The following is a 26,210-nucleotide window of genomic DNA, read 5'->3' on the forward strand; positions in this document are numbered from 1 at the left end:
TATGGTTAAAAACTGAGGTTTCAAGAATTAAAGTTTGAAACTCATCTAAATGATAAATCATGTCTAACTTGCAAATTTGTAAGTATCTGAGAGCTCACAGAAGTTGACAGTTGATTAAAGTACTGGCTTTTTAAAAACATTTTATTTGTAGTTTGGTACTAAATTTGAGTTGTAAAATTTTTCTTTCTCATCACATTGACAAACTACTTCATACGTTAGATGACATGTAGTCTTCTTGATTTATACTGCCTTGTTAGATGCAGCCACGATGATGTGGTTTGAGAAACTTCATGTGTGGCTTCTTTTTGTGGAGAAGAATATAATCTATCCATTGATTGTTCTCAATGAACTGAGCAGCAGTGCAGAGACAATTGCTAGTCCAAAGAAACTGGATACAGAGTAAGTATAGTAGTCTTCTAATATTGTCTGACTACTGGGGGCTGTTATAAACAATGTCTTAAGTTGTTGATCAAATATTAAATAATTGTTTCCTTCACGCAAGGCACTGTGAGATTAAAAATTTAGGTGACATTTTGTCCTTGACTTCCCTTTTTTAAACATTTGTTTCTGCTGTTAGCATATTCTCTACTCCAGACATCTCATTGTCAATTGATATTTTATGAGAGGACATTTTAAAAATAAGGTTAATTTTTAATATTAGATGGCTATTTTGATGCACTGTGTAACTTACACCATATAAACGGTCAGTTGCCTCCATAGTCATCTGATGAGCCTGCCTAATAGAGTAGGTACCTATTGTTGAGTCTGCATTAATGTTTTTCATTTGCTAAATGCAGTTGGTGTTAAAGTAATAGAAATATTGAGAAAATAGAGAATCAGATGTCAGAATTATAATACGATTATTTTTAAAACATGGTCCCTTATATAAAGGATAAGAATCATAATGAATAGAATTAAAAGGGAATAGTCAGATACTTTCAGGATGTGATTTATCTAGCTGTATACATCATTTTTGGAAGCTTACATTTAATGTATATATTGTAGGCTTAGTAAAGTAAATGGTGAATTTTATTTTAAGTTACTGTCTCTTCTAATGTTTTCAGTCATGAGTTGATTTGTGTTTTCTTTGTGTCACAGATTAGGTGCTTTAATGATCACCATTGCTGGTTTGAAGTTGCTACGATCCTCTTTTAGCAGCCCTACATATCAGTATGTCACAGTCATCTTTACTGTGCTCTTTTTCAAATTTGACTATGAAGCTTTTTCAGAGACCATGCTGTTGGATCTCTTCTTTATGTCCATACTCTTCAACAAGGTAATTTATCACTGAAAGGAATATCCTTATCTATAAAAACTATCTCCCTGAGTTATATGCTATTTAGTCAGGATTTTTCTTACATTTCATTTGATTTATTATTGTTTAAGTTATCTCTCTTCAACCAGTTATTTAGGAGCACATTGGAATCCCTAAACAAAGATAGTCACTGTGATTTATAAAAGATATATTTCTTGCTATCACTGAGAAGATAAGATTAAGTTATATAAAACAATTAGAGAAACATTAATAAGTATATATTTTGAAATATATAGAATCTCTAAAAAAGTATATAGTTTTGAATAATTTTAGAAACAGAAGTGGTAATAATTGAATCGGGCTCTGTAGGCCAGTGAAACAGGTAGATGCTGAGGAGATTGAGGCTAGGTGGGAGCAGTCAGAAATTAGATTCATGTGACATTTGCAGAATACTCTGAACTTTACAGGCTGCTGCTAAAATTCATTATCCACCCATAAGATAGATGTTCTTAGGCCTTTTACAAATTAGATGGTAAAATCTTGGTCCTCTGCCTCCTAACCCAAGAATCATTTTGCTGAATCACACTACCTTTCTCAATGAAATAGGCTGTACAGTCAGATTATTTGTCAGTGAAATAGTGATTAAATTTCATGTTAACACTGACCACATACAAAGGACTTTGACATATATTATCCCATTTGATAGGTAACAGAGAGCTGAAGCAAATGAACAGCTACAAAACACAATGAAATTCCAATTTTAGGAAAGTTAGCCTGGTCAGCCACATTTGGCTTCAGTTGGGGAAGAGAGAACCTAAAGGTACGGAGAACAGCTTAAGCGATGATGACAGTAATTCAGATGTGATAGTAGTCTGATCTAGGATGGGGAACAGTAAAAGTGGAAAGCCATTTCATTGATAGTCAATTTCAATATTGTGATAAATAGCTTCGAAAATATTTTGGTATTATATCTGTTCAGTCACTAATTTGCATTTTTATCATTTATTTCCTCTTCTAGTGAGTATGGTTATTAACCAAAGGAGGAAGCCAGAAAGTTAATCAGAGAATTGTATAAAGAAGCATGTGGTTTCTCACAAACTCAAATATTTAGATTGAAAATTGTATTTCATCTTATACTGGTTGGAAAAAAGTGAAAGTTGCAGTAAAATATAAAGTAAATAATCTTTGAAATATAGTTGCTACACTTAGCATTAGTTTGGATTTTCTTAATACTTTTATTGTTAAACATTTTTTAAAACAAAAAACTGTTTTAGAACTGTTCTAGATGCTTAAGCTACACCAATGAACAAAACAGAGAAAGCTGTCCCTTTGAGTTTGTATTCGAATTGGTCAGTAGATAGAATTTAACAGTGACAATCGGTGATATTCAAGGGATTTCTTCAGATATATTTTTTACTTTAAGATATCATTGTAAGGCATATCATGGATTTAATAACCTTTTAATAAAAATTACATGTATAAAAAAATCCCTTTACCTACCAACCCTTACATATTGTTACATATTGTTCTTTTCTTTAATGTTACAGTTAAAATTGAAGTACAGTTTGTTTCACACTTAGAATCTGAAGAGGTTTCTGAGTCATTGCTTTTAAGTCATTGTAATGGCATCATGATGATATATACACGCTGCTTTTACTTACCATGATCCTGATTACATTAGTTCCGAGGTCTGCATAATTTTGAGTCATGGCAAAAATAATTTTGAATCATGGCAAAAATACTGCAGTTCATCTACAATTTTTTAATTGGTTGGAGTTGTGATTTCTTTTTTTAAATTGGAAGTTAAGTAAGTTCATTTGTAAATCAGTTAAAGTATTTTAAAGGATGAGGGGATTGTTGCCTAATCATGCAGAGGCAGTCTTGGACAAGTACAGCAACTCTGATTCAGCATTGAAAAACTGCTCGGCCGGGCGCGGTGGCTCAAGCCTGTAATCCCAGCACTTTGGGAGGCCGAGGCGGGTGGATCACGAGGTCAGGAGATCGAGACCATCCTGGCTAACATGGTGAAACCCCGTCTCTACTAAAAATACAAAAAACTAGCTGGGCGTGGTGGCGGGCGCCTGTAGTCCCAGCTACTCGCAGGCTGAGGCGGGAGAATGGCGTGAACCCGGGAGGTGGAGCTTGCAGTGAGCCGAGATCGCGCCACTGCACTCCAGCCTGGGCGACAGAGCGAGACTCCGTCTCAAAAAAAAAAAAAAAAAAAAAAAAAGAAAAACTGCTCAACTGTAACATATCCAATCTTAAATAAAATTAAAATGTGTATCCTGTTTCCACTGACAGCAATTAAGGTTATGAACAGATGCCTAGTACACACAACTAAATTTCTATGGAAACAGACGGTGACAACTGTATTACAGCTGCTGTTTTCACATTCCTTTTGACATTACGTTTAAAACATACTCAGTTTCCATAGCACTAAAATTTGCGGAAAATGTGTCTTAGAATAAAATAAATATATGTATTACTTTAGCTTTGCAGACATCTTGATTTTTTTTTTCAAGAACAATTATTTGACTGCTTTCTACTTTTCTTTGTTTTGCTTGTAGTAGCGTAATATGGCCAGTAGAGGGCATAGAATTTTTTTTTTTTTTTTTTTTTAAACAGATGAAACATAAATCCATATATAGCTACCTATCTTTACTTAGAAAGTGTCTTTACTCAGAAATAAGTGCAGCATTTAGGCAGTTGATACATCTTTTCCTATTATGCAAATGGCAAATAATTTCAATGCCATTTCCCTATTAGGAGGAAAATACATTTTACAGATTTTTCATTTTCTAATTCAAATATCTGATAAGTTTTTTTTTTTTTTTTTTACTGACAGCTATTCTTTTCCTCCTGCAGCTTTGGGAACTCCTTTATAAACTGCAGTTCGTGTATACCTATATTGCCCCGTGGCAGATCACATGGGGTTCTGCTTTCCATGCCTTTGCTCAGCCTTTTGCAGTTCCTCGTATCCTTCTAATTAAAGTTTAATAAGAATGGGCAGTCATATCCTTGACAAGAACGTTGGTTTATAGGCATAATCTTTCACAGGCATAGATAAAGTTTACTGTGTAATAAATTGTCAAAAATTCATAATCTTGGCCGGGCACAGTGGCTCACGCCTGTAATCCCAGCACTTTGGGAGGCCGAGGCGGGCGGATCACCTGAGGTTGGGAGTTTGAGACCAGCCTGACCAACATGGACAAACCCCGTCTCCTCTGAAAATACTAAATTAGCCGGGTGTGGTGACACATGTCTGTAATCCCAGCTACTCGGGAGGCTGAGGCAGGAGAATCTCTTGAACCCAGGAGGTGGAGGTTGCGGTGAGCCGAGATCGCGCCATTGCACTCCAGCCTGGGCAGCAAGAGTGAAACTCTGTCTCAAAAAAAAAAAAAAACCATAACCTTTTATATCCACACCTATACTGTTGATTGTTTAACTTGTATTAATACCCGTGGCCCACAGATCATCTGAACATAAGAAAAGTATTCAGGTTTTGTAAGAAAGTAATGCTGATTTAAAATCTTACATTTGCATATGTAAATATTAAAGTCCAGGAATCTTTAATACATAAAAGAAATGTTTAGTATTATTTTTTAATAAAGTACCAAACATTTTTTCATAATGTGATATGAAACTGATAGAATTAAACTTCTGTAAAAAATTTTCTACTCCCACTATTTCTTAGTGTTTTCTAAATAATAGTAAGGGAGTAAGGGTTAGTAACCACATTGATATGGAAAGACAGACTTACGGTATCTGCAAGCTTTAGTTTTAACCTTGTGGAAAATTGAACTCTAACATCTCTTCCCAAGATTAATATATGAACTTTTACTAAATACGTATTAGCAAATATTGATTTGGCTCCTTTGAAAACATCATACCAGGTTGAACTTTCTGTACGTCTTTCTGTTGGTGACCCCTTAATGGCTGCCCAGCGATACCTTCTTTTGTATTCTTCTGGTGACCCTCAGTTCTCTAATTGATGTAATCTAAATGTATCTGCTAGGTTTTTGTGAGGTTTTTTTGGTATCTGTGCTCAGATGAATTTCAGTGTCCTTAACTAGTTTTCCCATAGATTCAGCCATGCTGTTTATTCAGGCTGCTGTCTCGGCCTTCTTCTCTACTCCACTGAACCCCTTTCTGGGAAGTGCAATATTCATCACTTCATATGTCCGACCTGTGAAATTCTGGGAGAGAGACTATAAGTGAGTAAAGTAAAACACTTGAAAGACAATTTTTATCTTTTCTACTAGGAAAAACTATTGACAGCATTATTATTAGAATTTATAGTTCATAATTTATTGTGTTGAAATATTTGTTTTTGCTAAAACTTTATAAATATTTTTAAAATTTGAAAAGTGTATAAAAAAAGAGGCCAGAGGAAATTACTTTTTATTTTTTATTTTTCTTGTCTTTTTTTTTAAACAGTATCTCATTCTGTTGCCCAGGCTGGAGTGCAGTGGTGCGTCTTGGCTCACTACAACTTCCGCCTCCTGGGGGCTCAAGTGATCCTCCTGCCTCAGCCTCCCGAATAGCGGGGACTACAGGCTTGAGCCACCATGCCAGCTAATTTTGGTATTTTTTGTAGAGACAGAGTTTCACAATGTTGCCTATACTGCTCTCAAACTCCTGAGCTCAAGCGACCCACCTGCCTCAGCCTCCCAAAGTGTTAGGATTACAAGCTTGAGCCACTGTGCCCAACCATTTTTTTCTACTTAGAAGATATTTTTAAACATTGTTCTGATTGAATATGTTCATTTTTATATTTTTTTCTTTCAGTGATATTAGAATTATTTCACATTAATAATACTCTGCAACTTTATGCTGTATAATATCATTATAACAGTCATCATAATGAGTTATAGTTTTTTTTAGAAATACCTGGCTATTTCTAAAGCTAAATTTTTATAGGTTATTTCTGCTATTTTGAGAAGATAAGTTTTTAATACCATCTTTGTGCATGAATTATTTTCTCCATTTAGGCTTAGTTCCTTGGGCTAGCTATTTAATCTAAAGCTTAGTAACTGTATTTGTATGTAATCTCTCCAAATTTCATTTTATTTCAGAAAACATTCCTAGAAGGGAATGCTTTTAGGAGTTATGAGTTATGGAGCATAAACATTTTAAAGGCTTTTAATGTATATTAACACATTGGTTTAGAAAGAGCTTGTACTAATTCATAATTCTACTGACCATCTCCATTACTGTCTTTCTCTCTATACTTTCACAAATTGGCATATTTAATAGGTGAAAATTGTAATCTCACCTTTTAAACAATGGACTAGTTTGTAGGTTTGAAACTAAATCTCTGGTCCTTTATCTAAAACCACACATGGTATTTCCCATTTTGGTGAATTTCGGTGTTGTTTATTATTATTATTCTGGACCAGTTAGCCCAAAGTAATGTTCAATGGCTGCAGTTCTTAACTTTTTGGATTTAGAACCCCTTTATACTCTTTTTTTTCTTTTCTTTTTCTTTTTTTGAGACAGAGTTTTGCCCTTGTCATCCAGGCTGCAGTGCAATGGCACAATCTCGACTCACTGCAACCTCCGCCTCCTGGAGTGCAATGGCGCCATCTTGACTCACTGCAACCTCCGCCTCCCAGGTTCAAGCAATTCTCCTGCCTCAGCCTCCCGAGTAGCTGGGATTACAGGCGCCCACCAGCATGCCTGGCTATTTTTTATGTTTTTAGTAGAGAGGGGTTTCACCATGTTGACCAGGCTGATCTTGAACTCCTGAGCTCAGGTGATCCACCCGCTTCGGCCTCCCAAAGTGCTGGGATTACAGGCGTGAGCCACTGTGCCCGGCCTTACGCTCTTAAAAGTTATTGGAAACACTAGAGTTTTAAAAATACGGATTTTATCTACTAATATTTACTAGAGTGGGAAGAAAAACTCAAAAATTTCAAATGTTTACTTATTAACTAATTTAAAAATAACAATGATGTATCTATTGTATATTTGTGTAAATAACATTTTAAAGTTATGAATAACTATATTTACACTCCCCCAAAAAATTAGTGAGAAGAGTGGCCTTGTTACATAGTTTTGCAAATCTCTTAATGTCTGGCATATTAAAAGACAGGTGGATTCTCGTGTCTACCTATACATTCAGTCATCTGCAGTATATTGTTTTGATTGAAGTATCTGAAAAAAAAATTCAGCTTCACACTCACCGTGTTGGCCAGGCTGGTCTGGAACTTCTGACCTGAAGTGATCCACCTGCCTTGGCCTCCCAAAGTCCTGGGATTACAGGCATGAGTCACCTTGCCCAGGCAAAAAAGAAGTATTCTAGTAGCCTTTTAAGACAATCCTGGATATTTTTCTTTGATCTTTCAGTGAAACCCAAGAAATGGGAGCTTCTTAAAAGTTACTTGCAATATGGAATCTAAAACCATGTCTGTGAACTTTTGGAACTATATGACATCAAAATCCACTCATCTGTCTTACACCCTGAATGGATCTTTTACCCATGCATAATTTTGTAACATTTTATATTGGTCATTTAGAAAATACTACTTCACTGAGTAATGTAGATTTTCTAAATGTTGACACATTTTATTATGTAGTGATGTTTAAAATATGTTCATTGGTATCACCACCAATCAGAAAGAAATTTTAATTATTGGGAAGCTGTCAAGCTTATTGTGGTAGATAGGAGTTTCCCAAATTTTCATTTTTGTTTGAAAATTCGGATTTTTATTATTGTCAACAGGTATTGCCGGTTGTTTTCCTTGAAATAACAGGCTCACTTTCTTTATTTTTGGGAAATATCTGTCAAATGACCACATCTAAATAATCTCATAATTTTTCCATCAGGGTTAAGTAAAAATGGTGTTCCAAGAAAAAAACACAGCTAGTTCAGCTCAGAGGTCAAGCAGTTGCACAAATGCTTCCCCTCATGACAGCCAATGTACTTCAGAAGGCAGCAGAAGTGCTTCATATATATTTTCTCATTTTGCCATACAGAGTATTAAAAAGGCCTGTACTGTGAGTTGAGATTTAATAAGTTTGATACTTTTTACTGCTTCATTAGGGACATATTTATGTGAAACTTGGATTTTTTGTTTGCTTTATTGTGCAAGTGTAGCAGCGAAAGGTAGAACAGTTTGGTGCTGCTGCCTTGATTCATGCCCAGGCACTGCAGTCTTACCCACCATTGCTTTAGTACCACCAGTGCAGTTGTCAACACAATGTAAAAAGCAAGTAACAGCTCAGTGTTACTTTGAAAATAGTTTTGATCTGGAAAACTGCCCAAAAGAGCCTTAGGTTCTATGGACCACATTTTGGGAACTACTGTTCCAAAGAACATTGCATCACTGAGCATTAATAGATTATACCTTCCTTTGGCAAAGAATGTTCTAACCTCTTTGAATTTTTAAGAACCATGTACAGTATACATTTTTTTCATCCTGGTCAGCTTTTTTATCACAGTGCGTGCATAGATATCTTTCCATACACTGTACAGTAAAAAAAAAAAATCTGCTGTGTTCATGTGTGGTGAAGGGGGGAGAATTTTAATTCCTAAAAGTGTGCTAACAAGGCGTTTTATTGTTATACTAATCACAGGTTTTTTCCAGAGATTTTCATAAAGTGGTAACCTTTATTTTATATGTTTCCTATAGTTTCTCCCTCACTCTTAATTGTTAAATATTTTTTAATGTAATGAAAGTTACTAAAAATGTTTTATTTTCTTTAGCACAAAACGAGTGGATCATTCAAATACCAGACTGGCTTCCCAGCTTGATAGAAATCCAGGTAATAGCTCTATTTGTGAATAAGGAGGCAAGTCTAAGGATTTGTTTATATATATATATATGTTTATATTCACTCCTAACTTGTTGGGAATCCTCTATGAATCCCAGATATTCACTTTTAAAAACTAAGTATTTGTTTTACTTTTGCAAAATATATATGAATTACAGTATCTACAATTTATATATCCACCATTTATAAAATGCATCTTAAGAAAGCTTATAAGAATGAAAAATTCCATTCAAAGATAGTTCTTACACAGGTTAAAATGTAGAAAAATGTTAAAATAAAACTGGTCAGATGTTTTCAAGGGTCTGTAATCAGACTGACACATGTTTTATTAGTATGTTTCCTTCCACCCTTCCCTCAATGTTTAGGTCAATATTAATTTAATTTGATTCAGTTTATTGTGTACAGAGATGTCATCAAGTGGGGGCATATGCCAGTCAGGATAGAGCTTTAGTGGGTGACACCTTGCTGGTGTTACCATTATCTAAAGTATGGTTCTTAGTCTTATCATTTGGGAAACATCATTTTATTGGCCCACTCAGTAGTAATCTGTCACAGAGAATGAGAGATTAGCATATCAACCAGAACCTCAGTGTATTAATTTACTAAAATGAATATTACTCTCAAATACACTGGAATATTTGTGTCCATTTGACTCATAAATTCCCTCAAATCTGATTAATTCTCAGTGATAACATTGGACTAAGGAGAACTAGTTATTTGATACTAATGACCATCATCATCATGTTCTGGTAGAGAAAATAAGCATTTCAGCTCTAGTATGTGCTTGTAAGGGGCTAGATTTATCTTGCTGATGACGCCGTTCTGCATAACCAAAGGCCATGTCCTGAATCAGTATATACATTTTTGTGTTGTGCTGACATAGAATTGATACAGCCATTGTGTTGACATTAGAATTTGGAGTTTCCTTTCATTATTTCATTCAGTTAGGCTAGGTTTAAAATAATTATTACACTTTGAATATCTTACCGTTCTGCAATACTATACTTGGGGCATGCATTTACAGATTATTGCTTTGCATGAGTTACTTCTAGAGATGGTCATATAATCTATTAAGTGATGTTTATTTTAATTCCTTCCTTCCTTCCTTCCTTCCTTCCTTCCTTCCTTCCTTCCTTCCTTCCTTCCTTCCTTCCTTCCTTCCTTCCTCTCTTTCTCTTTCTTTCTCTTTCTTTCCCTTCCCTTCCCTTCCCTTCCCTTCCCTCCCCTCCCCTCCCCTCCCCTCCCCTCCCCTCCCCTTCGTCTCAACATGGCTAATATTGACTAACCAACTTCTTTTTGATTGTCTCATTTGTTCAAATCTTATATTATGTTTTATTTGTTCAAATCTTGTATTATTTTATCTGCTTCCTTTACTAAATAGTCTTTTTGTTCTTCTTCTGAATTCTTTTATTTTTCTCATTTCTCTTACATGGTTTTAATTATAAGGCATATTTTATTGAATAATTGCTAACTGTTGAGGAGGTCGAAAAGTCCTTAGATTGCTTCAAGTCAAATTCTCACATTTTGTGAATGAGAACCATAGATTCTGGGAGGTTATGTGACTTCTAAATCTAAATTCATTTTCCTGTGTTTTACGTATGTAGAAACTGTAAGGGTATGAATGTTATTTTCCTTGTCAAATAAATATGTGCGAGAAGTTTTTAATATTTTTAACAATCTTGTTTGTCAAGAGGACTTAAGGTGAAATTTAACTTTTTTTTAAATCCCTTTTTATAGGATCAGATGACAACAATCTGAATTCCATCTTTTATGAGCATTTAACTAGATCCCTACAACACAGCCTCTGTGGTGATTTGCTGCTAGGACGATGGGGAAACTATAGTACGGGGGACTGTTTCATCCTTGCCTCTGACTATCTCAATGCATTAGTACACCTTATAGAGATAGGCAATGGTCTGATCACTTTTCAGCTGCGGGGACTTGAATTCAGAGGTAAGACATTCATTCACCTTTTATTTCTGTAGCATACTCCTGTGGCACCTTACTTTTACATGTTTCTCTCTCAAACCAGAAGTTGTCATAGAATTAGGTATTTGGGATTGTGGAATGAGAAAAGTTGTTAAAGAGTAAGTATTAGATTTTTTCACCCACATTCCATATTCCAAGAAGAATCATATTTGCAGTATGGCTTTATATATAAAAGTAGTAGTGTTAGTGTATAGTTGATTTGTTTTCCTGGATATGTTGAATTTCTGTTGTTCTGTGCATGGTTTCTTGCTGGTTCCTTTTGTGACCAGTTGCATAAATTTGTTGGACGGCTAGCAGCATGGAATGCTGAATTTTTGTGTGAGGCAGAATAGTTAACTGAGTTACGTTCATATAGACACCATGCCTTTGTCTTCAACAATTTTTTTAAATTGAGGTGAAATTCACATAAAATGAAATTAATGTTTAGAGCGAAGAAATCACAGGAGCATTTAGTACATTCACAGTGTTGGGCAGCCACCACCTCTGTCTCATTCCAGAGCATTTTCATCACTCCAAAATAAAACGCTGTACCCATTAAGTAGTTACTGGCCATTTTCCTTTTGATCAGCCCTCTACAGTTTTATGTACTGATAAAGTTATTTCTTTACAGAAAATCATGCATTCAGAAACATCAACTTGATATTATCAATTCCTGTAAAACTGAATAACATGTAAGCACGAGTAGAAACTGGTTTCATAGGATGTTTCAAGTCCTGTTACTGAATATCTTTCCAGTGTAGGAAACATTTTGACTTAAGAGTTTTCAGAGAGTTTTTTATCTATTCGAAGTGCTTTGGAGCATTTTTAGTCTGGAATAGAAACAAGAAAGCATTTGATTAGAAAGAGGGCGAAGCCAGATCTATAACCCCACAGCTTTATTTTCATCCTAGTGTTGCATAAGAAGGCTTGCACCTTAAGCTATGGAGTGTCTATGTTAGTGGAGCAAGTACTAGTCTAGAAGTTACATTGTTGGCTAGAAATAAATCTTTAGCTATGCAGCACTCAATGGAGTAAATGTTGATGTTTACTTGTGATCTGTTTATAATCCATTCATATTCTCTCATTCTTCAAAATATCCTGTTCTTGTCTTATGAATATTTGTTTCTGCCTCTCCCATCAGAAGCCTAGGACCTTCTGGAGTCTTAACCCCAGGCTGTTCAAACCTAATCCAACTAGGCTCATCCAAAAGTTAGCATACCCTTACCACCATTCCTACTACTGCTGTGACTTTTAGCTTCCTTTTTAAGTTTTGGCACCTGAAGACTTCATCCTTATTTTTAAATTTTAATTTAATTTTTAAAACAAATGTGTTGGGAGGCTCTTTTATCTAACATTTCTACATATGTGAAATGGAAGGGGAGTGTTCTTCTTACCGTCTACTCACTCCATCGTATTGATCAGTAGTTCTCCAAATCAGAAAAGTTATCCAGATTTTCAGTCTCTGGTATTGTGTAGATTCAGATAAACTTTTGGATAAATCTTTTGCTATGTAAACGCTAATTATTTGCCAATTGAAACTCAAATTTGAAAATACAGCAACCTTGACTATTTGAAATCCTATAGATTTGGGTAACAAGGGATACCTTTAATTCTTAACTCAGACATGAGCCTTTATTTTCTTTAAGAGACAGGTGTCTTGCTCTGTCACCCAGGCTGGAATGCAGTGTCATGATCACAGCTCACTACATCCGCAAACTCCTGGGCTCAAGGAGTTGCCTCTTGCCTCAGCCTCCTGAGCAGTTAGGACTACAGGTGCACACCACCACTCCTGGCTAATTTTTTTTAAATTTTAATTTTTGTAGAGATAGGAGTCTCACCATCTTGCCAAGACTGGTCTTGAACTCCTGAGCTCAAGTGACCCTCCCACCTTGACCTCCCAAAGTGCTGAGATTGTAGGTGTGAGCCACCACACCCAGCCGGGATTTTTTTAAAGACACATTTGATCATGGCATTCTTTTTTTTTTTTTTTTTTTTTTTTTTTGAGACGGAGTCTCGCTCTGTCGCCCAGGCTGGAGTGCAGTGGCCGGATCTCAGCTCACTGCAAGCTCCGCCTCCTGGGTTCCCGCCATTCTCCTGCCTCAGCCTCCCAAGTAGCTGGGACTACAGGCGCCCACAACCGCGCCCGGCTAATTTTTTGTATTTTTAGTAGAGACGAGGTTTCACCGTGGTCTCGATCTCCTGACCTTGTGATCCGCCCGCCTCGGCCTCCCAAAGTGCTTAAAATTTTCCAGTGACTTCTCATTGCATTTAAGATAGAATTCAAATGCCCGAACACATCATATAGTACTCTGTGATCTAGCCTCTGCCATTTTCTCCATCCTCACTTTACAGCACTATCCGCACTCACTGTAGCCACACTGGCCTTCTTGCAGTTTCTTAGATGCGCTAAATTCTTTGCTAAGGACTCCTTATTGCCCTTCATTTTGCCAGAAAGTACCAGTCATCTCTCTTCCTCCCCTAATCCTCCGTCTGGCTAATTCCTTTGCCTGAATGTCGCTTTCTCAGAGAAGCCTTCTCTAGCCACCTATCGTATGTGATTATCTCGTTTTACCATGTTTTTATTGTTAGATTCTTACACAGTCATGGACTGCAGCAATGGACTGCATATATCACAGTGGTCCCTTAACATTATAATGGAGCTGAAAAATTCCTGTTAGTGACATCGTAGCCATTCTGTCCTATCACAAAGCATTACTTGTGTTTATGGTGATGCTGGTATAAACAAAACTGTGCTACCAGTTATATAAAAATCTAGCACATACAATTATATACACTACATAATACTAGATAATGATAATAAACAACTATGCATTTACTATATTATACTATACTTTTTATGGTTAGAATGTCCTCCTTGTACTTACAAAAAAAAAGTTTACTTTAGAACAGTATGTCTTGTTATGCCAGTGGCAGAGTCATACATCTCACATTTACTGTGTCTCTTTATTGCATCATTTTCTCTGTATTTGATTTGATCTTGTGTCATTTTGTTTTATGGCCCCTACATGTACAAAATTCACAGCTAATGTTGCCGGGAAGAGGCCACATCGAGTAGATTGACCAGGAAGCTAAATTAAAAGTGGTTAAGGACTATGAAGGTGGCAAATCAGCAATGGTTATTGCCAGGTAATTGTGTCCCATTCCACCATAGCTGTGATCTTGAAGAACAAGAGCAAAGTGACAGAAGCCATTAAAGGATCTGCTTCATTGAAGACAAAAAGATGAACAAAAATTTGAAAAGGGCCTAAATCATATATGGAAAAACTACTGAAGACCAGACACAGAAGCATATTATACCTCTCAGCATCACGACAATCACAGACAAAACAAAAAGTTTGTTTGCGATATTGAAAGAAAAGGTTGAACACAACTACAGTGTTGAATTTTCTGCTAGCTCTGGGTGATTTTATTCAAGAATTGTTATTTATTGCATAATGTGAAAGCTGGTGAATGGTGAGTCTGTAAATGCTGATGTGAAAGCAGCCGAAGAATTTTTGGAAACTCTAGATAAGCTGATTGTGAGGAAAATTACTTCACAGGGCAAATCTTCAGTATAGATGAAAGCTTGCTATTCTGAAAACATACTGGAAAGGACTTTGATCCGTAAAGAGGCCAAGTCAATGCCAGCTTTCAAGTCATTAAGGACAGGATAACAGTCTTGCATGGGAGAAATGTTGCAGGTTACAAATGGATGCCCTTCATGATCTGGCCCAGTGAGAACCCCAGGGCCTTCAAGCTTATCACTAAGCACACACTGCCAGTGTATTGCAGGAGCAATAAGAAGTCTTGAATGACCCTGCTTTTCTTCCTAGATGCCCTCCTGAATTACTCTGCCAGCACCATGGAGAAGTACTGTTTGGAGAATAACATACCATTCAAGATTGTGCCTGTTGTTGATAATGCTTCACACATCCTCCTTTTATTGGTGATCTTTATCCTGGTATCAAAGTGGTATTTCTGCCTCCAAATACCACCTCTCTGATCCAACCGATGGATCAAGAAGTTATAGCAGCTTTTCAGACCTACTGCCTGAGAAGGACATTTACCCAGACTTTTTCTGCAACTGAGGAAGACACTGAAAAGACACTGATACAATTCTGGGAGGATTATGTCTATGACTGCATCAAGAACCTTGCTTAGGGTGATGTCACCAATGCGGGTATGAATGGTATCTGGAAGAAGACACTCAAGAGGTTCATCTGTGACTTCAAAGGATTTGCCAAGGATGAAGAGATTGCAAAAATCAACATGGCTGTGGTTGGAGATGGCAAACAACTTTAACCATGGTGTGGACAAGGGTGACATTGATGAGCTCCTAGAGGTGGTTCCTGAGGAACTGGCTAATGAGGGGTTGTTGGAACTGGAACAGGAACTCATAGCTGAAGAACAGACGAGAGAAAGGGAAACTGCTAGAGAAGAAAAAGACGAAACCCAAGAAAATTCACAGTGAAGGGTTTTAGCAGAATCTTTTGCAGACCTCAACAAGCTCCTTAAAATTTTGAAAACATGGACCATAACACCAAAAGGTTTTCATTAATAGAGAGGAATGTTCTTGCTGCATTATCTGCATACAAGCAAATCTCTGATGAATGAAAGAAACAAACCAAGCAAACTGTTGTGGACACAATTTTTCAAAGAGTGATACCTCCTCAAGAAGAGCCTCAGGCAGGTCCTTCAGGAGGTATCCAGAAGAAGTCATTGTTGTCGTAGGAGATGGCAGCTCCATGCATGTCATTGCTTCTGAAGACCTTCCAGTGGGACAAGATGTGGAGGTGGAAGACAGTGATCTTGATGACCCTGAGCCTGTGTAGGCTTTGGCTAATGTGTGTGTTTTTGTCTTAGTTTTTAACAAAAAAGTTTAAAAAGCAAAAAAAATTTAAAATTTTAAAAATAGGTAAAAGCTTACAGAATAAGGATATAAGGAAAAAATATTTTTATGCAGCTATACAATATGTTTGTGTTTTAAGCTAAACATTATTACAAAATAGTCAAAAAGTTTTAAAAAATTAAAAGTTTATAAAGTAAAAAAGTTACAGTAAGCTTAGGTAAATTTATTGTTGGAGAAAATAATTTAATTAATTTCATGTAACCTAAGGTATAGTGTTTATAAAGTCTACAGTAGTGTATGGTAACGCCCTTGGCCTTCACACTCACTCACTACTCACTCAGTGACTCACCCAGAGCAACTTCCAGCCCTGCAAACTCCATTTGTGGCAAGTGCCCTATGTAGATGTACCATTTTTTATCTTTTTGCCATATTTTTGCTGTACCATTTCTGTGTTTCAATATGTTCAGATACACAGATACCTACCATTGTGTTACCGTTAGCGACATTATTCAGTACTATAACATGCTGTACAGGTGTGTTTAGCCTAGGAGCAATAGGCTATATTATATAGCCAAAATGTGTAGTAGGCTGTACCATCTAGGTTTGTGTAAGTACATTCTATGATGTTTGCACAACGAAATTTCTTAACAGTGCATGTCACAGAATGTATCCCCAGAGTTATGCAACATGTGACTGTGTTTATTGTTTAAAGTTTATTTTTTCTCTAGCCAAAGGGTTGGCATACTTTTTCTGTTAGGAACCAGACAGTAAATATTTTAGGGTTTGAGAGCCATACACATTCTCTGTTGCATATTCTTCTTTGTTGTTTTTTCTTTCTTTTAAATTACCCCTTAAAGATATCAAAACCATTCTAAGCTTGGATTTGGCCCAGGGCTGAAGTTGATCAATGTTTGTTTTAGAATATAGGCAGATTCCCAAGGGCAGGAATCACATGTGCTTCATTTATCATTATATACCCAGTACCTATCACACACAGCAATTAGTATATAATAGGTATTTTGTTAGTTTCATAGAATGATTAAATAATATAAGTGTATAGCCTTTTCTTCTTTCTGTTCATTCCAGAGCTCTCATGAGGGATGAGTATATTCTTGCTCACATGTCAATGTGATCTTTGGTTACTTTCTTTTCTTTGTAGTGTGATCCCGTCTCACCTACCCCTCCACCAAATCTTAATCCAAAGTGTCATTATTTTGCCAGGCAGATATTTGGATCTGCTGAGCATTTTATCTACTTTCTGAGACAGACTCCATTCAGCCAATTTATTATTTTTAAATTTTATTTGTCTATCCTGGATGCTTACTTTTAAGTAATATTGAAACAAGTTTCTTGGTCAGTTTTTATAGATCTTAGTTAAACCAATTCATACTTCTCATTTCCATTTTTATTTTACAGATGCTCTAGATTCTTTACATGTAAACTTTATGTGAAAAATTTGGGTTATGAGTCATTTTTTTTGTCTATATCAGAATTTTCTGATAACACCTTCTTCCATATTAATTTTTTACTGCTAAGTGTAAACTACCAGGTACAGTTTTACAAGTCAAACTTTACACATCAATAGTATGTTTGGCTGACTGGATTCCTTTCCATTTTTACTCAGATTAGTTTAAACATATCTAGTTTTCATGATTGTTTTATTTAGTTTTATCAGTATATTCATTATGAAGTGGCTGGAAGATTTAGCTAATCCAGGGAACAATTGGTAATAGTTCCTTATAGATACCCTAGAATCCCTATTAATTAATATTAATAATTGAAAATAGAATATTTCCTCATAATATATTTTGCTCAGAAAAAAATTCTTTTTTCAATTATTAATATTAATTCCTATACTTATTGACTTCATTTTCTGAGCAAAATATATTAGTAGGGCATATTGGGTAGAAATAGTCTTGGGATTAGAATTGTAGAGTAAAAACATTCTGCTTTAATTCAGGTATCCCATTCTCCTTATTCTGCTGCTATGAACAAAGAGACCTCAGTTGAGTAACTGTCCAAACTTTTACATTTCCTCTTGCCACATCTGATTTCTGTCCACCACTAACAGTGATCTGCACAAAATACAACTCTTGTGTTATTTCTTCATTTAAAAACATTTGATAAACTTCCCAGAAAGAAAGAAAAGTGAAGTAATAACACATAAAACCTAAGAAATAGTTTCAACTTCATGTCGCAATTTTCTTTTAATATACTTTTAGTTCTGGGGTACATGTGCAGAACATGCAGGTTTGTTACATAGGTATACACATGCCATGGTGGCTTGCTGCACCCATCAACCAGTGATCTACATTAGATATTTCTCCTAATGCTATCCCTACCATGGCCCCCCACCCTCCAACAGGCCTGGGTATGTGATGTTCCCCTCCCTGTGTCCATGTGTTCTCATTGTTCAACTCCCACTTATGAGTGAGAACATGCAGTGTTTGGTTTTCTGTTCTTGTGTTAGTTTGCTGAGAATGATGGTCTCCAGCTCCATCCATGTCCCTGCAAAGGCCATGAACTCACCCTTTTTTATGGCTACATAGTATTCCATGGTATATATATGCCACATTTTCTTTATCCAGTCTATCATTGATGGGCATTTGGGTTGGTTCCAAGTCTTTGCTATTGTTAACAGTGCCACAATAAACTTACATGTGCACGTGTCTTTATAGTAGAATGATTTATAATCCTTTGGGTATATACCCATTAACAGGATTGCTGGGTCAAATGGTTTTTCTAGTTCTAGATTCTTGAGGAATCGCCACACTGTCTTCCACAAGGGTTGAACTAATTTACCCTTCCACCAACAGTATAAAAGCATTTCTATTTCTTCACATCCTCTCCAGCATCTGTTGTTTCCTGACTTTTTAATGATCACTATTCTAACTGGCGTGAGATGGTGTCTCATTGTGGTTTTGATTTACATTTCTCTAATGACCACTGATGATGAGCTTTTCTTCATCTGTTTGTTGGCCACATAAATGTCTTCTTTTGAGAAGTGTCTCTTCATATCCTTTGCACACTTTTTGATGGGGTTGTTTTTCTCTTGTAGATTTGTTTAAGCTCTTTGTAGATTCTGGATATTAACCCTTTGTCAGATGCATAGATTGCAAAAATGTTTTCCCATTCTGTAGGTTGCCAATTCACTCTAATGATAGTTTCTTTTGCTGTACGGAAGCTCTTTAGTTTAATTAGATCCCATTTGTCAATTTTAGCTTTTGTTGCCGTTGCTTTTGGCATTTTAGTCGTGAAGTCTTTGCCCATGCCTACGTCCTGAATGGTATTGCCTAGGTTTTCTTCTAGATTTTGTATGGTTTTAGGTCTTACGTTTACATCTTTAATCCATCTTGAGTTAATTTTTGTATAAGGTGTAAGGAAGGCGTCCAGTTTCAGCTTTCTACATATGGCTAGCCAGTTTTCCCAACACTGTTTATTAAATAGGGAGTCATTTCCACATTGCTTGTTTTTGTCAGGTTTGTCAAAGATCACATGGTTGTAGATATGTGGCATTGTTTCTGAGGCCTCTGTTCTGTTGCATTGGTCTATATATTTTTTTTGGTACCAGTACCATGCTGTTTTGGTTACTGTAGCCTTATAGTATAGTTTGAAGTTAGGTAGCATGGTGCCTCAAGCTTTGTTCTTTTTGCTTAGGACTGTCTTGGCTATGCAGGCTCTTTTTTGGTTCCATGTGAAATTTAAAGTAGTTTTTTCTAATTCTGTGAAGAAAGTCAGTGGTAGCTTGATGGGGATAGCATTGAATCTATAAATTACTTTGGGCAGTGTGGCCATTTTCACAATATTGATTCTTCCTATCCATGAGCATGGAATGTTTTTCCATTTGTTTATGTCCTCTCTTATTTCTTTGAGCAGTGGTTTATAGTTCTCCTTTATGAGGTCCTTCACATCCGTTGTAAGTTGTGTTCCTTGGTATTTTATTCTCTTTGTAGCAGTTGTGAATGGGAGTTCACTCATGATTTGGCTCTCTGTTATTGGTGTATAAGAATGCTTGTAATTTTTGCACATTGATGTGTATCCTGAGACTTTGCTAAGTTGCTTATCAGCTTAAGGAGAATTTGGGCTGAGACATTGGGGTTTTCTAAATATACAATCATGTCATCTGGAAACAGAGACAATGTGACTTCCTCTCTTCCTATTTGAATACCCTTTATTTCTTTCTCCTGCCTGATTGCCCTGTCCAGAACTTCCAATACTCTGTTGAATAGGAGTGGTGAGAGAGGGCATCCTTGTCTTGTGCCGGTTTTCAAAGGGAATGCTTCCAGCTTTTGCCCATTCAGTATGATATTGACCATGAGTTTGTCATAGATAGCTCTTCTTATTTTGAGATAGGTTCCATCAATACCTAGTTTATGGAGAGTTTTTAGCATGAAGGGGTGTTGAATTTTATCAAAGGCCTTTTCTGCATCTATTGAGATAATCATGTGGTTTTTGTCATTGGTTCTGTTTATGTGATGGATTACGTTTATTGATTTGCGTATATTGAACCATCCTTGCATCCCAGGGATGAAGCCGACTTGATTATGGTGGATAAGCTTTTTAATGTGCTGCTGGATTCAGTTTGCGAGTATTTTATTAAGGATTTTTCTCATTGATGTTCATCAGCTATATTGGCCTGGAGTTTTCTTTTTTGTTGTGTCTCTGCCAGGTTTTGGTATCAGGATGAAGCTGGCCTCATAAAATGAGTTAGTGAGGAATCCTTCTTTTTTTATTGTTTGGAATAGTTTCAGAAGGAATGGTACCAACTCCTCTTTATACCCCGGGTAGAATTCAGCTGTGAATCCTTCCGGTCCTGGACCCTTTTTGGTTGGTAGGCTAGTAATTACTGCCTCAATTTCAGAATTTGTTATTGGTCTGTTCAAGGATTCGACTTCTTCCTGGTTTATGCTTGGGAGGGTGTATGTGTCCAGGAATTTATCCATTTTTTCTAGACTTTCTAGTTTATTTGCATAGAGGTGTTTATAATATTCTCTGATGGTACTTTGTATTTCTGTGTAATCAGTGGCGATATCCCCTTTATCATTTTTTATTGTGTCTATTTGATTCTTCTCTTTTTTCTTCTTTATTAATCTAACTAGCAGTCTTTCTATTTGTTGATCTTTTCAAAAACACAGCTCCTGGATTCATTTTTTGAAGGGTTTTTTGGGTCTCTCTTTCAGTTCTGCTCTGATCTCAGTTATTTGTTGTCTTCTGCTACCTTTTGAATTTGTTTGCTCTCACTTCTGTTGTTCTTTTAATTGCGATGTTAGGGTGTTGATTTTAGATCTTCCCTGATTTCTTTTGTGGGCACTTAGTGCTATAAATTTCTCTCTAAACACTGTTTTAGTTGTGTCCCAGCGATTCTGGTACGTTGTGTCTTTGTTCTTATTGGTTTCAAAGCACTTATTTATTTCTGCCTTCATTTCATTATATATATCCAGTAGTCATTATAGTATTCATTCAGGAGCAGTTTGTTCAGTTTTGCAATTTAAAAAAAAAAGCTCAGAAAGTTTATTCTAGAAATTTCTAACTCGTTGTAGCACATGGAGAAAAAAGCTGAATTTCTCCAAGCTTTTAAAAAACTAGTGTAATACTGATACCAAAATGCGACTAAGTGGGCTGGGCACAGTGGCTCACGCCTGTAATCCCAACACTTTGGAAGGCCAAGGTGGGCAGATCACCTGAGGTCCGGAGTTCGAGACCAGCCTGACCAACATGGCGAAACCTCGTCTCTACTAAAAATACAAAAAAAATTAGGCATGGTGGCGGGCACCTGTAATCCCAACTACTCAGAAGGCTGAGGCAGGAGAATCACTTGAACCCAGGAAGTTGAGGGTGCGGTGAGCTGAGATCACACCACTGCACTTCAGCTTAGGTGACAAAATGAGACTCCCATCTCAAAATATATATATATATATAGAGAGAGACACATATATATATACACGTGTGTATATATACATATACACATATATGCACATGTATACATGTATATATACACATATGTATGTATACATATACTGTGTGAATCCATTCAGTCCTGGACTCTTTTTGTTGGTAGGCTTTTTAGGTTTGTATATACACACACACACCCACACACACACATACATATGTATATATGTATACAAAAATATATGTACATATATTTTTGCATCTGTAGTCACAAGCAAAATTAAACTAGTTATTTCTGTGTGAACTTATGTACATATATACATGTATGTACACATATATGTATACATATATGCATCATGCATGTATACATACATGTGTGTATGCATAAGTGTATATGTACATGCATGCATGTATATATGCATACATGTATAATATGCATGCATGCACATACATGCACATATACATGCATGCATTATGTATATGTGCATATATAAATATATATAATTTATGCTTTATATACATTGTATGATATATACATATATGCAAATATATGTATATATGTATGTGTATATATACATATATACACGTGTGTATATATACATGCGTATATGTACATGTACACATGTGTATATATGTATGTGTATATATGCATGTACACATATATGTATATATGTATGTGTATATATACATGTACACATATGTGTATATATGTGTATATATACGTATATATGTTTATAAAAAATAAGTATAGTTTAATTTTGATTGTGACTATAGATGCAAAAATCCTGCAATTGCACAGTAAGCAGAAACTAGCAGTCCTTTTTTATAAGTGCCTATATTAGTATGTTCTCACACTGCTGATAAACACTTGAGACTTTGTAATTTATAAAGAAAAAGAGGTTTAATGGACTTATAGTTCCACGTGTCTGGGGAGGGCTCCCAGTCATGGCAGAAGGTGAAAGGCACATCTTACAATACAGCAGACAAGACAGAATGAGAGCCAAGCAAAAGGGGAAACCCCTTATAAAACCATCAGATCTCTCGAGACTGACTACCATGAGAACAGTATGTGGGAACTGCCCTCATGATTCACCTATCTCCTACCAGGTCCCTCTCGCAACACTTGGAATTATGGGAGCTACAATTCAAGATGAGATTTGGGTGGGGACACAGCCACACCATATAGTATCTCTAAAAATATTCACCCATTTTTCAGTTTTTACATCAGTTTAAATATTAGCAAATTAATAGAATTCTTTCTGTTTTAATAGGTCACTGTAGTAAAACATGGTCTTCAAAAGATGTCAGAAAACATTTGATTAAATTTCATTTCTATTATTGGTTTAAAAGACACTTTATAATATTGCGTATGTTCTTACTATTTTGAAATACATGTATATGTATTACAGGCATACCTTGGAGATATTGCATGTTGGGTTCAGACCACTGCAATAAAGTAAATATTGCAATAAAGCAAGTCACACAAATTGCTTGGTTTTCCACTGCATATAAAAGTTATGTTTACATTATATAGTAGTGTATTAAATGTGCAATAGCATTATGGCTAAAGAAAGAATGTACTACATATCTTAATTTTAAAAATTTACTGCTAAAAAATGCTAAGGATTATCTGAGCCTTCAGTGAGTTGTGATCTTTTTGCTGATGTAGAGTCTTGCCTCGATGTTGATGGCTGCTAACTGGTCAGGGTGGTGATTGCTGAACGTTGGGGCAGCTTTGGCAAGATCTTAAAATCAGACAATAATGAAGTTTGCTACACTTATTGATTCTTTGTTTCATGAAGGATTCCTCTGTAGCATGCAATGCTGTTTAATAGCATTTACCCACAGTATGATTTCTTTCAAAATTGGAGTCAGTGCTCTCAAGCTTTGCTATTGTTTTATTAATCAAGTTTATGTAATATTCTAAATCCTTTGTTGTTGTTTTAACCAAGGCTCACAACATCTTCACCAGGAGTCAATTTCCTCTCAAGAAACTGGTTTCTTCTCAAACATAAGAAACAACACCTCATCTCTTTACGTTTTATTGGGATATTGTAGTAATTCCGCCACATCCTTCAGATTTCGCTTCTGATTCTGGTTCTCTTGCTATTCCTGCCATATATCTGCAATTACTTCCACCACTGAAGTCTTGAAACCCCACAAAGTTATCCATGAGAGTTACAATCAACTTATTTCAAATTCCTATTAGTGTTGACATTTTGACCTCCTCCCATGAATCATGAGTGTCTTTACTGGCGTCTAAAATGGTGAATCCTTTCCAGGAAATTGTCAGTTTACTTTGCCCAGAGTCATCAGAGGAATCCCTCTGTGGCAGCTATAGCCTTACAAAATTTATTTCTTAAGTAGTAAGACTTGACAGTTGCAATTATTTCTTGATGTACAGACTGCGGAATGGATGTTGTGTTAGCAGGCATGAAAACAACACTAATGTCCTTGTACATTTCCATCAGAGTTCTTGGGTGATCAGGTGCATTGTCAATGAGTAGTAATATTTGGAAATGAATCTTTTTTTCTGAGCAGAAGATCTCAACAGTAGGCTTAAAATATCCAGTAAACCATGCTATAAACAGATGTGCTGTCATCCAGTCTTTGTTATTCCATTTATAGTGCACAGGGTAAATTTAGCATAATTCTTAAAGGTTCTAGCATTTTTGGAATGGTAAATGAGCATTTCAACTTAAACTTAGCAGCTGCATTGGATCCTTTCAAAGAGAGTCAGCCTGTCCTTTGAAGATTTGAAGCCAGGCATTGACTCCTCTCTAGCTGTGAAAGTCCTAGATGGCATCTTCTTTCCATGTAAGGATGTTTAGTCTATTTTGAAAATCTGTTGTTGTAGTGTAGCCAGCTTCGTCAATGATCATAGCTAGATATTCTGGATAACTTGCTGCAGCTTTAATGTCAGCACTTGCGGCTTCACCGTGCACTTTTACGTTGTGAAGACAGCTTCTTTCCTTAAACCTCATGACCCAATCTCTACTAGCTTCCAGTTTTCTTCTGCAGCTTCCTTGCTTCTCAGCCTTCATAGAATTGTAGACAGTTAGAGCTTTGCTCTGGATTAGACTTTGGCTTAAGGGAATGTTATAGTTGGTTTGATCTCTCCAGACCACTCAAACGTTCTCCATATCAGCAATAAGCCTTTTTTGCTTTCTTATCTTTTGTTTGTTCACTGGAGTAGCACTTTTAATTTTCTTCAAGAATGTTTCCTTTGCATTCACAACTTGGCCATTTGGTACATGAGGCCTAACTTTTGGCCCATCCCGGTGATACGGTTTGGATTTGTGTCCCTGCCCAAATCTCATGTTGAATCGTAATCCCCAATGTTGGAGGAGGGGCTTGGTGGGGCATGATTAGATCATGGGGGTGGATTTTCCCCTTGCTGTTCTCGTGATAGGGAGTCATGAGGACTCACCATTATAGATACAATAGTAATAAAATGTTTGAAATATTGAGAGAATTACCAAAATGTGATCCAGAGCAGAAAGTGAGCACATGCTGTTGGAAAAATGGTACCAATAGATTTGTTTGACACAAGGTTGTCAAAAACCTTCAATTTGTAGATATCATAGTGCCTTCAAAGAGCAATAAAACAAAGCACAGTAAAACAAGATATGCCTATATATTTTTAGGGAGTATCATATAAAATGGTCACCCACAGCATGTATTCCTGTTAGTGTCAGGTTCAAGTCAAGGGTTTTTCTTGTCGACACTATGTAACATTATTATGGAAGTGTTGGTGACAGTTATTAAACAAAAAAATGAAATAGTGGAATTATTGAGGGCCATAGAGGGCTAAATGCACAGCTCCTCAGCTTGGCCATAAAAACCTTTTTAGCCTTATCTTTCATTGTACCACCACCACCATCAGCTGGGACTAGGTGTCATGGTATCAGTTTCTCTCAAAGCAGTGGTTTTCAGACATGGATGGTGTGTGTATTAATATTACTTTTAAAGAAGAAAAAATTATTGTGCAGTCTGATTTTTATACAGTTAAGTATGATTATAGTCTTTACATAATATAAGGAATTTACAAATTGAGTTGAAACAAGACCACAGAACAAAATGAAAACTGACATTAGTGTAATAGATGATACTTTGCTGGCACTAGATTGCTATGGGTCTCATTGTATATTTAATCTGTTTTTGTATTTTTACTTCAATAACATTCCACTGGTTTTTGTATTTTTAAAATTAACTCAGACCTTCAGGAGATGTGCCTTTACTCTTTGGTGCTTCATTTGATACAAACATAATTATAAACCCATTTGAAACATTTAGAAATCAGTAAATCAATACAAAGTTACTTTACCACATGAATTATCAGAACCTGTAGTGTGGTTGCAGTGACTCAGGCCTGTAATCCCAGCACTTTAGGTGGTTGAGGCAGGCAGATCAAGAGGTCTGGAGTTTAAGACCAACACGGTGAACCCCGACTCTACTAAAAATACAAAAATT

At 36.2% G+C, this 26,210-nt stretch overlaps 1 protein-coding gene across 2 annotated transcripts in view; it reads left to right on the forward strand.

The window, feature by feature from the left end:
* The window catches only part of PCNX1 (pecanex 1), a 205,880-nt gene that overhangs the window by 138,327 nt on the left and 41,343 nt on the right, over window positions 1-26,210 (forward strand). For both annotated transcript variants that reach the window (XM_025391999.1, XM_025392000.1), the window contains 6 exons: window positions 258-399; window positions 1,099-1,276; window positions 4,121-4,229; window positions 5,340-5,469; window positions 8,964-9,022; window positions 10,769-10,984. In XM_025391999.1, coding sequence (XP_025247784.1) covers window positions 258-399; window positions 1,099-1,276; window positions 4,121-4,229; window positions 5,340-5,469; window positions 8,964-9,022; window positions 10,769-10,984 — 834 coding nt within the window. The remainder of the gene's footprint in view (window positions 1-257; window positions 400-1,098; window positions 1,277-4,120; window positions 4,230-5,339; window positions 5,470-8,963; window positions 9,023-10,768; window positions 10,985-26,210) is intronic.

The sequence above is a fragment of the Theropithecus gelada genome, chromosome 7b (assembly GCF_003255815.1).
Source record: "Theropithecus gelada isolate Dixy chromosome 7b, Tgel_1.0, whole genome shotgun sequence".
NCBI lineage: Eukaryota > Metazoa > Chordata > Mammalia > Primates > Cercopithecidae > Theropithecus > Theropithecus gelada.